The 16,694-nt window shown below is 37.5% G+C and overlaps 1 protein-coding gene across 1 annotated transcript in view; it reads right to left on the bottom strand.

Annotated features, from left to right (window-relative positions):
- The window catches only part of MYBPC3 (myosin binding protein C3), a gene marked incomplete at both ends in the record, with an annotated part of 90,348 nt that overhangs the window by 33,217 nt on the left and 40,437 nt on the right, over window positions 1-16,694 (bottom strand). The window contains 5 exon segments of the mRNA XM_081327249.1: window positions 3,222-3,387; window positions 3,865-4,031; window positions 5,935-6,040; window positions 9,095-9,219; window positions 12,563-12,695. Of these exon segments, the coding sequence (XP_081183375.1) occupies window positions 3,222-3,387; window positions 3,865-4,031; window positions 5,935-6,040; window positions 9,095-9,219; window positions 12,563-12,695 (697 nt within the window).

The raw sequence follows: 16,694 nt of genomic DNA, 5'->3' as shown, positions 1-16,694 counted from the left end.
GAAATTGATTGATTGAACGAACCTTTTTTTTTTTGCACATGGCGGTGGAGTCCTAAAGCAAAAAGGTTTTGTAAAAACCAGCTGAAGGCCTAGGACTGGGGTGACGGTACGTGTGCCCACAGAGAGGGCTCTGCGTGCCACAGGTTCGCCACCACGGGTCTAGTTGATTGAGTCTAATTTTCTCCACAGGGTACATTCAGACTAGCCTTAATGGCATTTGGGAAAGAAAATGTTATTGATTAAAATAATACCAAGATTATTTTTTATGCAGTTCCTACGATAAGAGGTCTCTTCATTCAGGAAACAAAAACCTATTTCCTTCTTTCCACATCAATATGCTGTAGAAGGGTATAGACAGAACTACCTGAATGTGTTTCTACTAGGCATACCTTACCTGTACACCAGGAGTCCCCAACCCTTGGGCTGTGGACCGGTACCACTCTGCAGCCTGTTAGGAACCGGGCTGCACATGTGAGCAAAGTGTTATCTATGCATGTGCAGGATATAGGTAGTGCATGAAACCAACACCCCTCTCCCAATCTGTGGGAAAATTATCTTCCACCAAACTGGTTCATCTCCAGAAGATGGGGTCGCGATGGGTCGGACATGACTTTGCAACTAACAACAAACTGATTCCTGGTGCCAAAATGTTGGGGACCGCTGTTCTACACAGATGAATGAAGGAGTTCATTAGCTGATCAAATGGAAAAGGAAACATACTGAAATACCAAGATATCAACCCTTAGGGGATTATGTTGTAATGGCAGCATTTTTATAGCATCAGGTGTTTTCCATAGGAGCTGTCCTAAAGCACAGGAATTATAATCCAAACAAATGTTTAAAATCTGGCAAATCAGTTTTTTAATTTTGTATTGCCTTAATATACAAGGAATGAGGAAAGAAAAATTTAAAAAAGATAAACAAAGGAAAAAGAAAACTACAAAAATAAATTATATTATATAACAAAGCCATTTAGCCAATTTTTAAACATATTATTAAGTCGTGACTAGCAAGAATAACACTGATCAGCCTTTTCATTGCATTGAAAGCTAATTCATAAACATAAATTTAATATGTATTATCAATCTAATTCTAAGGGGTTACACTATTTTTTCAATACTGAAAAATGATTTTGCACATCCCACACTGAATAGGGACGCGGTGGCTCAGTGGGTTAGGACGCTGAGCTTGTTGATCAGAAGGTCGACAGTTTGGTGGGTCGAATCCTGAGTGCCGCGTAACAGAGTGAGCGCCTGTTACTCGTCCCAGCTTCTGCCAACCTAGCAGTTCAAAAGCACGTAAAAATGCAAGTAGAAAAATAGGGACCACTACGGTGGGAAGGTAATAGCGTTCCATGTGCCTTTGGCGTCTAGTCATGCCGGCCACATGACCACAGAGTTGTCCTCAGACAAGCGCTGGCTCTTCGGCTTTGAAACAGAGATGAGCACCGGCCCCTAGAGTTGGAAATGACTAGCACGCATGTGCGGGAGAACCTTTACCTTTTACACTGAATAGATCCATAGTTCTTCATTTACTGAAGAACTTTTTCCAAATTTTTGTTATATAATCAAAAGTACATTCATATCTTTAGTTTTTATTGATATTCACAATATGCTGTTAAAAACAATATGAATATTAGTCATTTGTATTCTTTATAGAAATGGGAGTAAAAATATGCCCAATGACAAAACTGAAATTTGGAAAATTAAAATCTCCATCATCATATGGTAACAGTAATATAAAAAAAAATCAAAGGTTTGTTCTTCCCATAGAAACGTACTTAAAATTTTATAAATTTGTCTAAAAGAACTCAAAATTATTAGCACAGGATTACCTCAATACCACAATCCAGTGAAGATTGGTAGATTTTGATTTTCCATTCTAAGGCTAAGAAAAATGACTGGCCCAAAGTCAGACAACTAGCTTCAATACTTAAGACAGGATTTAACCTTGATCTTAACTGCTAAACCCCATTGGTGTTCTCTCTCACTTTCTCTTCACATTCACATACAGAGAAGGTTTCTTGGAGTAATTATTTCCAGACGACTACATTCCAACAAATTAAATCTGTTTTTTTGCAAATTTCTATGGAAATTATTATAGGCTACAGCAGGGGTGTCAAACTCGCAATGTCATGTGACGTGTTGCAACGTATCGTGACTTTTTTCCCCCATTGCCGGCAATGGGGTGGGCACGGTTTCGCCATGATGCATGCGGCCCATGGGCTGGCAGTTTGATAACCCTGGGTTCTAGGAAGCATATGAGTCTTAATTATCTAATAATATGTTAATGTAATAATCTAATAAATTGCCAAACTATTTCACGATATTAAAGCATTTTAATAGAACATGCATAAGTATCAATGAGACATAATATACATCAGGCCATAATAACTATTTATTTTCATGTCTACCATAATCGCTAATATTCAAAATTGGTCAATTGAGTAAGGTGGGCCAATAATTCCAATATCAAATGTAAAAGAAGATTAAGGATGTTCCATGAAGCATATTGATAGATTAAAAGGTAATTCCATTTTTAATAATTTTAGCAGGAGTAGAGTACCACTTATTCAAAAATTTCCATTATATACATTTAAGACTGCTGCTGCTGATTTCAGTCTTTCGGAATGTACCTCTGGAATGTTAATTAGTAATCCAATATTATCAGTTATTTCTTTTTGGATATCTTTTCATCATAATAGTAAATCTCAAAGAAAAATAATACAGACATATGGCCAGACCAATATTTCTATAACTCAAGGAGAGTGATTTTTTTGACTGACATAAATTTTTAAAAATTAAAGAGACCCATACAAACAGAATAACTGATAAAGGGAAAAAACAGCAAAAAATCAGAGAAAAATGAACATTGGGGCACTATATAAAGGAAAAACAAAACAAATCTTAGAACACAACCTCTACTGTTAGCATTCCTATTTTTAATTTTTAATTCTGAAAATCCAAAAGACCATATTTAATTGTTCACATTAACTGAAAAAAGTATGAATATTAGAAACTTCAAAGTCACTTAATTATTGACTAATTACTTGTGCATCTACTTAAAAAAGAAAAAAATCATTTAGCATTTTCAGCTTTCGTATATTTTTCTCTTTTTTTCTGCTTGCAACTTACGGGGAACTTTAAATCACTTTTCCCACATCACATAAGTAATCCTAAGAAAATCAATGTTCTAGAATCACTGTAAAATGTATAATATACCTGCCAATATGAGAGATTTTAATCCGATTGTTTGGGATGACCTCTTTCCCATTTTTCAGCCAGATGCCCTTCAGATTCTCATCGGACACCTCACACTTGAACACAGCCTGGTCTTGTGCCTTCACGGTCAGATCTGCAATACTTTGATACACCTCTAGCTTCTTTTCTGAGATTGTGAATTTGGGAATAAATCAACAAGTTTGCAACAGGTCAGAGGGTAGGGATTATCCAAACTGTAGATATTGGTTTTTTAAAAAAGTTTTTTTTTAAAAAAACACGTCTTCTAGAAAAGGCGAAATAGGAAGAGATATTTAGGATGTGTGAGAATTTAATGTCATTTGACATATAGGCAGTGCTGTTATCAGAATATGTGTTACATCCAGTGGTGGGATTCAGCTGGTTCGCACCACTTTGACAGAACCAGTAGCTAATTTTTTGTTGCCCAGGCCCAGAATGGACTTCTGGAAGCAGCATCCATACAGAGAACTAGCTGTTCACATATTTGAATCCCACCACTGGTTACATCCAACATCAACATATAATGCCTAGTTAGCTATTCTATTATTAGGTATTACCGCTACAGACAAGGCTATTACCAATCTCTACACACATTTTTAAAAACAAATTCTTATTTATTTCTCACCTTGTACAATCAACTCTGCAACAGACTCCCCACCACTAGTTTTGACTTTGTAATGCCCATTATCTTCCTTGGTGGACTCATTGATGATGAGGTGGTGCCTTTTACCATCCTTTTTGAACCGATATTTGAATGCCTCTTCTCGAGTAAGCTCTACACCATCTTTCTCCCTGTGAATATCAAAGTATCATTGTGATTATTATTATTATTATTATTATTATTATTATTATTATTATTATTATTATTATTATTAGCATATGGCATTGTTACATTAGCCAGGAGACCACAATTTATTTATTTATTAATGGGACTTATATCCCGCCCTATCTACCGAGGGACTCAGGGCGGCTAACAACAACAAAACTTAAAGGTCTCTGTACAGTAAATTAAAATTTAAAATTGAAATAAATTAAAATAAATTAAAGAATAGAGTTAAAATTGTAAACATAATTAAAATCCCTGTCAGTCCAGGTCAGCCAGGTGGAAAAGGAGTGTTTTGAGGCCACGGCGAAAGGACTGGAGATCTTGGGCCATCCGAAGCTCAGGGGGGAGCTGGTTCCACAGGGCTGGTGCTCCCACAGAGAAGGCTCTTCCCCTGGGGGTCGCAAGCCGACATTGTCTAGCCGACGGTACCCTGAGGAGGCCTTCTCTGTGTGAGCGTACTGGGCGATGGGAATTCGTTCCCGGCAGCAGATGGTCCTGCAAGTATCCCGGGCCTAAGCCATGTAGGGCTTTAAAGGTAAGTACCAGGGACGTGGTGGCTCAGTGGGTTAGGATGCTGAGCTTGTCGATCAGAAGGTCGGCAGTTTGGCGGGTCGAATCCCGAGTGCCGCGTAACAGAGTGAGCGCCTGTTACTCGTCCCAGCTTCTGCCAACCTAGCAGTTTGAAAGCACGTAAAAATGCAAGTAGAAAAATAGGGACCACTCCGGTGGGAAGGTAACAGCGTTCCGTGCGCCTTTGGTGTCTAGTCATGCCGGCCACATGACCACGGAGACGTCTTCGGACTAGCGCTGGCTCTTCGGCTTTGAAACGGAGATGAGCACCGGCCCCTAGAGTCGGAAACGACTAGCACGCATGTGCGGGGGAACCTTTACCTTTACCTTTTACCAGCACCTTAAATCACCTTAAATGCTATTAAAGAGTAGTAGTTTGGCTGCAAATTTACCAGCTCTGTTGCAGAACATTCTCACGTGCTTTCTGAGGTAAACCACAGGAGGGCGAGCTGACTTTGCACCAAAAAGCATGAGAAGTTTCTTCCTGCAGGGTAACCTAAGGCCCTCTCCCTTTCCTGGTGCCTTATGGCCTCAGACCATTGTTCTGGCCATACTAAGATAGATGGTGACTACCCATAGGTTTTTATCCCTGGTATTCTGAAACATGATTCCTCTCTTTTTAGAAACCTTGCTTGCGTTCAAAAAGCTAAGTAGTTGGGATTAGTTAGGTTTTTTATAGGAGACCAATGGGTAATAAAAAGGGACGCGGTGGCTCAGTGGGTTAGGATGCTGAGCTTGTCGATCAGAAGGTCGGCAGTTTGGTGGGTCAAATCCCAAGTGCCACGTAGCAGGGTGAGCGCCTGTTACTCATCCCAGCTTCTGCCAACCTAGCAGTTCGAAAGCACGTAAAAATACAAGTAGAAAAATAGGGACCACTACCGTGGGAAGGTAACAGTGTTCCATGCACCTTTGGTGTCTAGTCATGCCGGCCACATGACCACGGAGACATCCTCGAACAAGCACTGGATCTTCTACTTTGAAATGGAGATGAGCACCAGCCCCTAGAATTGGAAACGACTAGCACGCATGTGCGGAGAACCTTTACCTTTTTACTGGGTAATACCAGAACAGCAGTCTTGACTAGGAAGCCAAAATAAGTTTCCAGAATGTGGAAATATGAAGCTGTTTCTGTTTTGCTGCCAAGAAGACCAAATAGGCATGTCCATGAAATCATCAAATGTTGAGGTCAACTAGAGAAAAATCTTAATCTTTTAAAATAAAACTCTTTGGGCAGTTTATGGTATAGCTCCCCCTCAACAGAGAAGGTTATTCCCTTCCCCCCCATCCCCTTTACTTTACCATTTCACAGTAGCTCCTTCTTCAGACACTTCAGCTTCAAACTCTACTCTTTCTCCAACTGTGACCACCTGGTCTTCCAGGGAACGAGTAATCAGGATGGGAGGCTCTAGAAATGAAATGAGAACTTGATTTCAGAATGGTGAATATGACAGACCTAAAAAGTAAGAATGACTCATGGTGATTCTTCCAAGTTGAGTTCTTTATTGTTTCTACAATTACAGACAGAATCTTGCCAGATTGAGTGCTCTACTGTATGCATCTTCCATATACTCTGAGAACTATTATGGAGGGGCTGCTTTGACAAATTTCTTTCACACAAAATATTTAGATTGATTTGTCTCTTATTCTTCTAGAAAGCACCCGTTCCCTGTGAGATCCACCTCCTCACTACATTCCATTACACAATGTGAAGATAATTTAAAACTTTAGCATTTGTTTCCAGTTCTCCTAGATTACATTCATGTGGAATAAGGTTTATTTTCTTCTTCAAGACCAAGGACAGCGTATTCCTGGGCTATTCAAGAGCATGATGTTTTTCTGAGAAGGTCACAAAGACCTCAGATAAAAGAGAAGAACAGAAGAAGAATAACAATGGGTCCCAGAATTTTTCTCTTATTATCTTCCAAAACCTAAGTTCTTGACAATATTTTTACACATTATTGTCCCTTTTCCTTTACAAGAGTGATTGTTTTTGTCTTGGTTGTACTTAGTGGTGGGATTGAAATATGTGAACAACTGGTTCTCTGTGTGGATGCTGCTTCCGGAAGTCCATTCTGGGCCTGGGCAACAAAAAATTAGCTACCGGTTCTGTCGAAGTGGTGCGAACTGGCTGAATCCCACCACTGCTTATACTACAGTGTTATAGTGCAAGGGTCCCCAGTCCCTGAGCCATAGCCCACTACAGGGCCATGGCCTATTTGTAACAGGGTCTTGTGAGAGACAGGTCAGTGCATACACATGCACAGCTCCACTTCCATGAGCAGCACCCCAAAGGCTTCTCTTCTCTCTTGTGTGAGTGGAGCTATGCACACACGTGTGCGCTGGCCCACCGCTTGCACAGCCTGGTTCCCCTTTCCTCCCCAGTGGGTCCACTAAGCTGTCTGCTCCTAATGCTCCAAAAGCAAAGTGGTGAGAGCAGGTGTTGAGTGGGATGAACATGGCCCTCTCACCGAGGCTGCCTATGCAGAATAGCTGACTCACTTTTGGATGAGTCTGAAGGAGCATGAGACCGTGCCCCCAAAGGCTTCTCTTGTCTGTGCCAAAAGCTTTTGCAAAGGGACAAAAGGCTTCAGGGGAGTGATCTCGTGCTGCTTCAGGCCTTCCGTTCCTTTGCAAAAGCTTTTGGTGTGGAGAAGCCTGAAGGAGTGCAAAACCGCACCCTAAACACTTTTTTCTGGCGTGATTGGAACTGTGTGCACATGCATGTCAGTCTGATGCTTGTGTGGCTCAGTTCCCCTCTCCCCCCCTCCTCCAGCCGGGCTGCCAAGTCACAATGGTTGTAGACCGCTGTTATAATGGAATTCAGGATGATAGTAACATCTGACCTCCTTGAATGCTGTCATTACCCTATGTCTCCCTTTAATTTTTCCTAATACATTAAATAGTATTAAACAGCTGGATCTTGCTGTTTTAATTCTCCACAAAATTAATAAAATAACCAGAAGGCAATACAATAATTGAAAATGGCAGCCAAAGGCATAAACTCAACATTGCTTAAAATAATATGGAAGAATGTAGACCTGGCTTTAAGAAGAGGGAAGGAATGAGCAAACTGTTTAAGGGAGAAGTTTCCGACAGCATTACTGTCCAAATGAAACTCTGCCCAACACCACCTCAGTTTTGTTTGGTATAATATGAAATAGAGAGAAATTCTGACAGATTTTCAAGATACTGTTAACCTATCCTGCAACTTAAAAAGCATTTCTAAAATCTCTGCTTTTTCTGTTTCATGATCTCTGTTACCTTGAAAGGCTGACATCTATCTTGAAAGCATGTCAAGGTTTCTTCTACTACATTTTACACTAAACAAAATCAAGGTAAGGTTATTTTGAATTTGTCACCTTTTCTGAAATTCTTCCTTTAACAATTCCAAGGTCAGGACCACATTCTTTCATACTACAGAGCTCACCAGCAATTTTACTTTACATGTGGCCCACTCAAAGAGTCTTCAGCTACAACTAAAGTCACCTTCAATTAAATCCAACTTCTATATGGGTTTTGTATGTTGGAAAGGCAGAGCTGGGTCACATTCCTGTGAAACAAGTAAAAACTTGTACTATCTTATTCCGACTTCTCTTATCAAACTAAATATGATCACTTTTGTAAAAGATATATGCCACCTTTTTGACTCTTCATTACTTCTCTTCCTTTCCTCCAGAAGGATTTAGAATTGATGGTTTGAATCATATGGTTGTTTAATTTTTAGTTGTAAACCAGAATAATATGCCTATAATAGTTAACACTAACACATCTACACACAACTGTATGTTTCTAGAATTACCATGCTTCTTTATCCCACTCTGAATGTAAATCATTATCTTTTTAATATATTCTAAAAGATGATATCTAAAATTGTCTCATATTTTAATTCTAATTCAGTTCTAATATTCACTAACCCAAGTATATAAAGAAATGCAACATGGAATGATTTTAATATACAGTAATTGTGACACTGATTTGTGCTATGTTTTTTTTAAATTTCACATGTTACCTTTGTATTTTATCTTTTTGTCAAGGTACACAGAGTAACATTCTGCAACCCAATCTTAGATAAACTTGTAGGTAAATGCCGCTTCATTCAATCTGGCTAAATATCAAATGAGCATGCAGAAGACTTTCAGGTTCACAATAACCTATTTGATAGGTTCTGCAGAGAATTTAATGATTTGACAATCTCATGGGTTAATATCCATTAGAAAAGCAGAAATATTTACAGTGCCTTCTGATAGGTAGAAATATGGTAAATACGGATATGCATATTTTTTCTCAAGTTCAGGAAGTAATGGAGAAAAAAGAGAAGAAGCCTTACATACACATATACATTAAATAGTTGCCAAAAATAACATTGGGTTGGCAAAAGTAGAATTTCAGGACGTTACTCAAAATGTTTGAATTCTAATCTAGGTCTTAGCCCAACCCATAACAATAATAAATCATTCACCTCTTACAAACAGTTCTGTGAAAGTCTTCTCTTCCCCAATCACGCACTGATATGCTGCGTCATCGGCCAATGAGCAGTGGTTTATGGTCAAGATCCTTTTATTTCCCAGAGATTCAAAAATATATCTAGAGAAATGTAAATGAAGATAATGGAACTTGCAGAGATGGCTAAACTGACTTCCTTGATTATAGAAAAGACAATATATTTATTGCTGGTTAGCAACCCCTTCTAGAAACTTTGTGTGCAGCCAAACAAAAAAAAATTAACTTATGATTTACAGTTTTTTTTGGTTAGAAAAAATAGATAATAAAAAAAGAGGAAATGTTTTTGCAATCAGAGTAAGAGATAGATTTGTATTTGTACTTATTACTGTAAGGAAAATTGGAAGCTACATTCTATTTTTCTTTTTCTGTACTCTTGGCTTTTGGCTTTCTTTTTCTTTTTTCTTTATATTAGTTCTTGTTAGTTTTTATCTTTTTAAATTCTATAATAAAAATTATATTAAAAAATAGAAAGGGAATTTTAAAAAATCCCTAACACAGAGTAGGTATCACCTAGATCCCAGGGAGTTTGTGATCAGCTATGTTCAAATACATATTCTCTACAGTGCATAGAGAAAAAAAGATAATTGCAAAGATTGTAGTAAAAAATGAACAAGGAACATTTACATTTTTAAAAGGGAAAGAAAATGCAATGATATTGATGAAAATAAAAATAATTGGAAGTAGATGAAAAGATGTTTTAGAGATTTGTATAGGAATGGTAGCGATAGATCAAAGTTACCTTTAGTAATTTAGGCAACCTTTAAATTTTATAAGTAAGTAAGTAAGTAATGAACACAACTGTAGTGAATGCTATAACTGTTAATATCTGAGAAAAAATGATGAAAAGTAATATTTATTATGAAAACCTTGAAAAATTATAATTTTTAATAAAGTTATAAAGCCACAAGCATGGATGGTATAATTGGGGAAATATTAAAATATGGACATGGATTACACATGGAGTAATAGTGTGATTTGTTTAACGTGTGTAAAGACTTAGCTGTGCCTTATGATTGGAAGAAAATTGTTGTTTCCTAACAAAGCGAAAGGCGGTGTTGCAACTTCACACATGGTCAAAAATGTGGGAAATAAAGCTTACTGCAATTTAAAGAAAGCATTCGTAAAATAATAGCTTAAATGATGGAATATTTTGTGTGAACATGGACTTGATGGTTGATTGCTGAATGCAGTAAGAATGGCATTTATTTATGTAAATAAAACTAAAGTGTACATGATGATAAAAGCAGTACTTGGCATATGGCTTAAGGATTTGTGATAAACCACTAGATTTTTTTTAATGTATTCATGAATAAAAATGTAAGAAATGCTTAGGATGAAATTAGAGGTGTGTTACTATGGATATGAAGCTATGCATAGTTATGTATACAGAATAGAGATGTGGCAATGTTGCTGGCTCCAATCCAAATGAGTTGCAAGGAATGTTAGATTGCATAATGCGGTGAGGAACATGGAGGTGAAGATTAATGTACAATGAGGAATAAAGTTGTATTTGACTGCAGAAATTGTGTGAACAAATACTTAATGATGAAAAATTGAAGGAAAGAGATGGATTTAGATTCCCTGGTAAAATAGTTATCAAAAAAGAGAAGATGGATGGAGAAATTTTAAGGCAATGTGAATGCTATAGAAATGTGGTAGGTAGAATATAATTGATGGCAAGGAATGAATGTTTAGCAAAAGAAGGGGAAACTTGTTTATATGGCAATTATAGCTTGCAATGTGAGGAACATCATAGAAGTAAACTGAATGCGGGAGAAATATACTTAAGATATATGCGGCGAAACAAGAAGCAATAGGATGTAGAATTAATAGTGTCAAATGGATGTGGATTTAACGCAAGAATGATCAGTGTTGAAGAAATAAATTGCAGTGGATTGAGAGTGAATCAAGAAAAGGCATAGAACAAATACATAAAGAAAAGTGAATGGATTGAGAGAAAGGGGAAGAGTGAGAAAGTTAGATGAAATTGATGGGATCCTCAAAAAAGAGCAGAGAGAAGGTAAATGTATGAAACGGGGCATGGGCTTTGTGAGAACAAAGACTGTTTTCAAGGGCAAATATAAGAGCTGGTAAAAATCAAGTGATTTGGTGTAAACTACATTTAGCCGTATTTCCTTCTCTTCCTCTTATTTCATACCTTAATTCCCTTGCTGTAATGTATGCTTTCTTTAACAAGGAAATAACTCCACAGATTTTCTTATAGATCCTTGTTTGCTGCAGGGAGCTGTTTCTCTTTCTTTACCATAAGTTTCTCTCTTTAATAAATACCATCTTACGATACTGGGATTGTCTTGTGCCTTGCTGCTGATAACAATTGGCTTATTACAGTATTTCTTACCCCATTTCTGTGCTTTACATGATGCTGCTCGCACCTCAAAAAGAATTGCATTGTGGGCATGAGTTATAAATGTCCCCATCCTGATCTAGATAACAAAATAATGTGCAAAAGACTACTAAGACCACTCATTTATTCCTTGGAATATGCATGAAAACAATTAATCATATAGCAGTTATTCAGGTTACAAAAAAACCTGAATATTTTTATAAACTGCTTAATAAGGCAGAGGTAATTACCATAGTTTTATTTCAGATAGTTTATTTATGGCCAAGTAATCATGCCATATATTATCATTAGTTCAAAGACATGGAGTTAGGACAAGTAAAGCTTGTATCAGAAGACCTCAAAATTAGATCGATTCATTTATAATTTCAGCCTTCTATCTGAAAACACTGTGTGTGTGGGGGGGGGGGAATAGCAAAAATATATTGTTTGCTACATTGTAGATCAGGGGTGGGGAACGATGGCCCAGGAGAATGGGAGTTGAAGTCCACAAGTCATAAAGGGGCCATCATTCCCCACCTCTGTTGTAGGTGAAGGAAAGTAGAAAAAAACAAGAAGTGCAATACGAGGACTTACTTGCTAAGAAGAAATGATGGATGGGGTTCATTCAAGGTGGAGATGAGTAGAGGAAAGAGAAAAGCCAGGCATGAAAAACTGTATGTGAATGAACAGTCTTACAATATAGTAAGCATTAACCCCACCTCATTCCCTAATTGCTTACAGCTTTTGTTGATGTTAGGGGCTTCTGGAGTGGGTGGGTAGAGGTATCAAAAGATTCAAGATAACGGCCATCATGGTGCAATTAAAGCCCACTCCTTATTTATGCGAGTTACACATAAAAATGGGGTGGGGCTTTGATTGTATAGTTGCATCACAAACCTGACCTTTTTTTGACCCCCACTTATAGGTGACTCTGGGTGCTATTTCCCCCCTCCCATTCTGATGAAATTTCATTCTTTCCCAGTTTTGATGATCACTAGGTTTTCTATATTCCACATTATACCCATATAATATTTCATACTACTGTATAACACTAAGCTTTCATTGTGTTCTCTTGATTACCTGCCACTGACTTGGATCTCTTGTCCATTCTTGAGCCATTTAATTTCATCATCTGGGTTAGCAAGCTCCACTACTAATTTGATTTTCTGTCCTTTGTCAACTTGATATGCAGGATCCAACCTCTTCAGAAATGCTGTGGACAAAATTGGTTTAAAATTAAGATTCATATTTTTGGAATACATCCTATAATTCATGGAGCCCCCCTGGCTCTATTAATCAAATGCCATTCTTTTTTTTTAAAAAAAAATCCTGAATAGGTGTTTTTCTGCTATGAAAAAAGTTGAAATGCAGGTGGGGAAAAAGAGGCAGGCTAAAATTCTATGCCTAGAAGGAAAAATCCACAATAAAAGTGTCATCTGGAATTGTTTAAGAATGACAAGAAATCCCAAGAAATCCCTTTCATTCTCCTGCATTTAAAATATTTTCATTAAATAGATTTTGGATATTAAAAACATTCAAATTCAATACAAAAATATACACTTTACCTACGTAAGGCAAAGAAAGATAAATCCTAAATAGAAGTGATTCTTGTGACTCAGTTCTATTCATGATTCTGATTTTTTTAAAAAATTATTCAGCTTGATTATGACAGAAGAGGGGTAGATAAAGGCACAGGAAGAATCCAATATGACACGGTCATCGGGACTGGAGGTTTGTCCTTACAAGCTTTTGGACTTGTGTTGGAGCCCATCCTGAGGGAATTTCTTAATCTCCAGGATGCACACATTGAAAATTGAGATTGAGAGGTTCCCTCAGGATGAGAATGGGCTCCAGCATGAGGCCAAAAGCTTGGAAGAACAAACCACTAGTCCCAGTGACCAATTCAGATTGGATCCTGCAACATTATCCTGAGATAAGTATATCTGCCTTCATTCACACAGGAAGGGCCGCAGAGATGATGAGCAGAGAATTGCAGACAGGCAAACAAATATAAAATCAGGACAACACCTTTCAACAAAACCAAGATTGTACGGGCAATGGGGACATCTAATTTCATGCCAGTATAATTTTCTGAAATTAAAAAACCAGAGTATAATTATATACAGTATAAAAGCTTTGATTTTGCATTGAAAAACGATATATACAGCTTCATCCCAATTTGCAATAAAAAGTTTGATTTAGCTAAGTTGCAATTGAGCCAAATGATACGCCTATTCCAGAATAAGGGCTGAAGTGTCTAGAGCACCAAGATTGACTCCTGAACTTTGTAATGAAGGCTGGCGTCTACCTTAATGCCTCTCGATTTTGAATTACGGTATAAACAAATTGGGCATAATAAAATACACTCCTAATTCACTTTCTCCAGGATTAGACCCTTCCCCACAATTAAATGTCAATAATATTAAATTCCTTTCCAGTCTGCAGCTGGTATTTCTGCAAGATTAACAGCCATCTTCCAATACTAAAATTTGATAGATATATAGATGCTTCAAAAGTTACGATCTGTCTTCTTCCACCTTCACTGTCTTTTGATAAATAAACCTTGTGCAATTAGACAGAATAAGCTAACGTTTCTTTTTCAGTATAAGAATAATTCTTGTCTTCAGTTGTCATAGCTTTAGAAGCATAAGATCCTAGTAAACAATCTTGAAACAATCTTGCCCCAAACTTCTAGTTCTCTCATGAATAGAAACAGTAAACATTTTGCCAACATAATATCTCAGCAGTGGCACCCTATTTAACAATGCCTTAAGCTTTGCAAATGCTCTCCCACAGAAATTCAACAACCTTGTTGAACTTGTCAGAAAAATAAAAAGCATAGCTATAAATTTAGCCAGCAAGCAACAATCTCTAAAAGTTTTGGCAAGTCTACTTTATTCTGTGAAATACATATTCCAATAATAGCTTCAGTTTTAATGTTATCAGATTTGTAACATTCATAGGAAGAATACTACCAAGATTTTTTCTGCCAATCCAAATCCACATTTTGCTCCATTTAATTCCAAATTTCTTTCTTTCTATCTATTCAATACTTTACTCTTTTATCATGCTCTTGTTTAAAAAGGTAAAGGCAAAGGTTCCCCCGCACATGCGTGCTAGTTGTTTCCAACTCTAGGGGCCGGCGCTCATCTCCGTTTCAAAGCCGAAGAGCCAGCACTTGTCCGAGGATGTCTCTGTGGTCATGTGGCCGGCATGACTAGACACCAAAGGCGCATGGAACGCTGTTACCTTCCCACTGTAGTGGTCCCTATTTTTCTACTTGCATTTTTACGTGCTTTCGAACTGCTAGGTTGGCAGAAGCTGGGACGAGTAACATGAGAAAAGCAAAATTTTAAATTTAGGCAGAAAAAATCAAAGTACAGATTGAGTGAGATCTGGCTTAAAAACAGTAACTGTGAGAGGGACCTTGGAGTTCTAGTGGATGATCACTTGACTATGAGCCAGCAGTGTGCAGCAGCAACCAAAAATGCTAATACAATCTTGGGTTGTATAAACAGAGGCATAGAATCAAGATCACGTGAAGTACTAGTACTGCTTTATAAAACCCTAGTAAGACCACACCTTGAATACTGCAGCCTACTTTGATCACCATATCACAAAAAAGATGTTGAGAGTTTGGAAAAAGTTCAGAGAAGAGCAATTAAGATGACCAAAGCCCTGGAGACTAAAACATATGAAGAATGGCTGCAGGACTTGGGTTTGGCTAGTCTAAAGAAAAGAAGAAACAGAGGTGACGGGATAGCAGTATTCCAGTATTTGAGGGGCTGCCACAAAGAAGAAGGCATCAAACTATTCTCCAAAGCACCAGAGGGCAGGACAAGAAACAATGGTTGGAGACTGATCAAAGAGAGAAGCAATCTGGAATTAAGGAGAAACTTCCTGACAATGAGAGCAATTGACCAGTGGAACAGCTCGCCTCCAGGAATCGTGGGCACTCCATCAATGGAGATTTTTAAGAAGAGACTAGAGTCACTTTTCTGAGATGGTATAAGTTCTCCTGCTTGAGCAGGGGACTGGACTAGAAGACCTCCAAGGTCCCTTCCAGCTCTATACTGTTCTATTCTTCAAGAGCAGCAGTTGAAATACCAAATGGAAATCTTGTAAATTTACAGCTACCAAAAAGGGTTATTAAACACATAAGCTTCAAACTGTTTTTATTATGTTGTGTTCACCACAATGCATTGTTAGAATCCAATATTTGCCTGTTTTGAGCACTGCAATAATTTTACTTATAGTATATAAGTGAAATTATTCTCTCAGAACAGTTTTACATCTTTCTTGGAGCTAATCTAATACTAATCTGTTTTCTTTCTGGGTGTTCCAGTTTTACTATGGTCTCAATCCCTAGTAATTTCTTAGAACAATGATTCGCTGGAAGGATCTGTAAATTTAATTTACCTGATAAGCAAACAGTCTATGAAATAATTTTTTAAATTCTCTTTTACTAAGTTTACATGCTGTTACCATGTTCAATTCAGGTACTGTCTTTTAATCTAAATTAACTTTGGCATCGAAATCACTAACTTCAGTGTAAAGAATTTATCTCTCTGTTCACACAAAAAAGCTCATATTTCCCTAATATTCGTAATTTCTACCCAGGTAAACTATTACTGCCATTTTCAAAAACATTTTGAAGATTTAGCTTATAAGATCATCTAAATATTTATAAACCTAATACTAACATCTGCTGGCATTCATTGAGATTCAGCTAAGTCCATACTCTGCACACAGGACAGCATTTTTTTGACAATGGCAAGCTCTACTACTTCAGTACTTTGTAGTCAAGCCTGCATATAGAATAGAATAGAATAGAATTCTTTGTTGGCCAAGTGTGATTGGACAGAAAAGGAATTTGTCTCTGGTGCATAAGCTCTGAGTGTACATACCAACAACAAAATGATACGTCTTAGATCATAAATCATAAGATACAATCATAAATCATAAGACAAACAACAATTGATAAATCATAATATACCAATAGGAGAAGGTAGTAGGAAAGATGAGAGGTGAGAAAGATAAGAAGATGAGAAGGATGAGAAGATGACAAGGATAATAGCAACGCAGCCTACATCTTTAGGCAAAAGACAGTGTTGCAAGAGTTAGGTATTTGGCAGAGTGATGGGAATGCAATAACTCTACTAATCTTTGTGTCTAGTTGTTTTGGCATGCAATGCCCTATAGCGGCATCTTG

The sequence above is a fragment of the Vipera berus genome (assembly GCF_964194415.1).
Source record: "Vipera berus genome assembly, chromosome: 1".
Classification (NCBI taxonomy): Eukaryota; Metazoa; Chordata; class Lepidosauria; order Squamata; family Viperidae; genus Vipera; species Vipera berus.
This window is presented reverse-complemented; position numbering and strand designations above follow the sequence as displayed.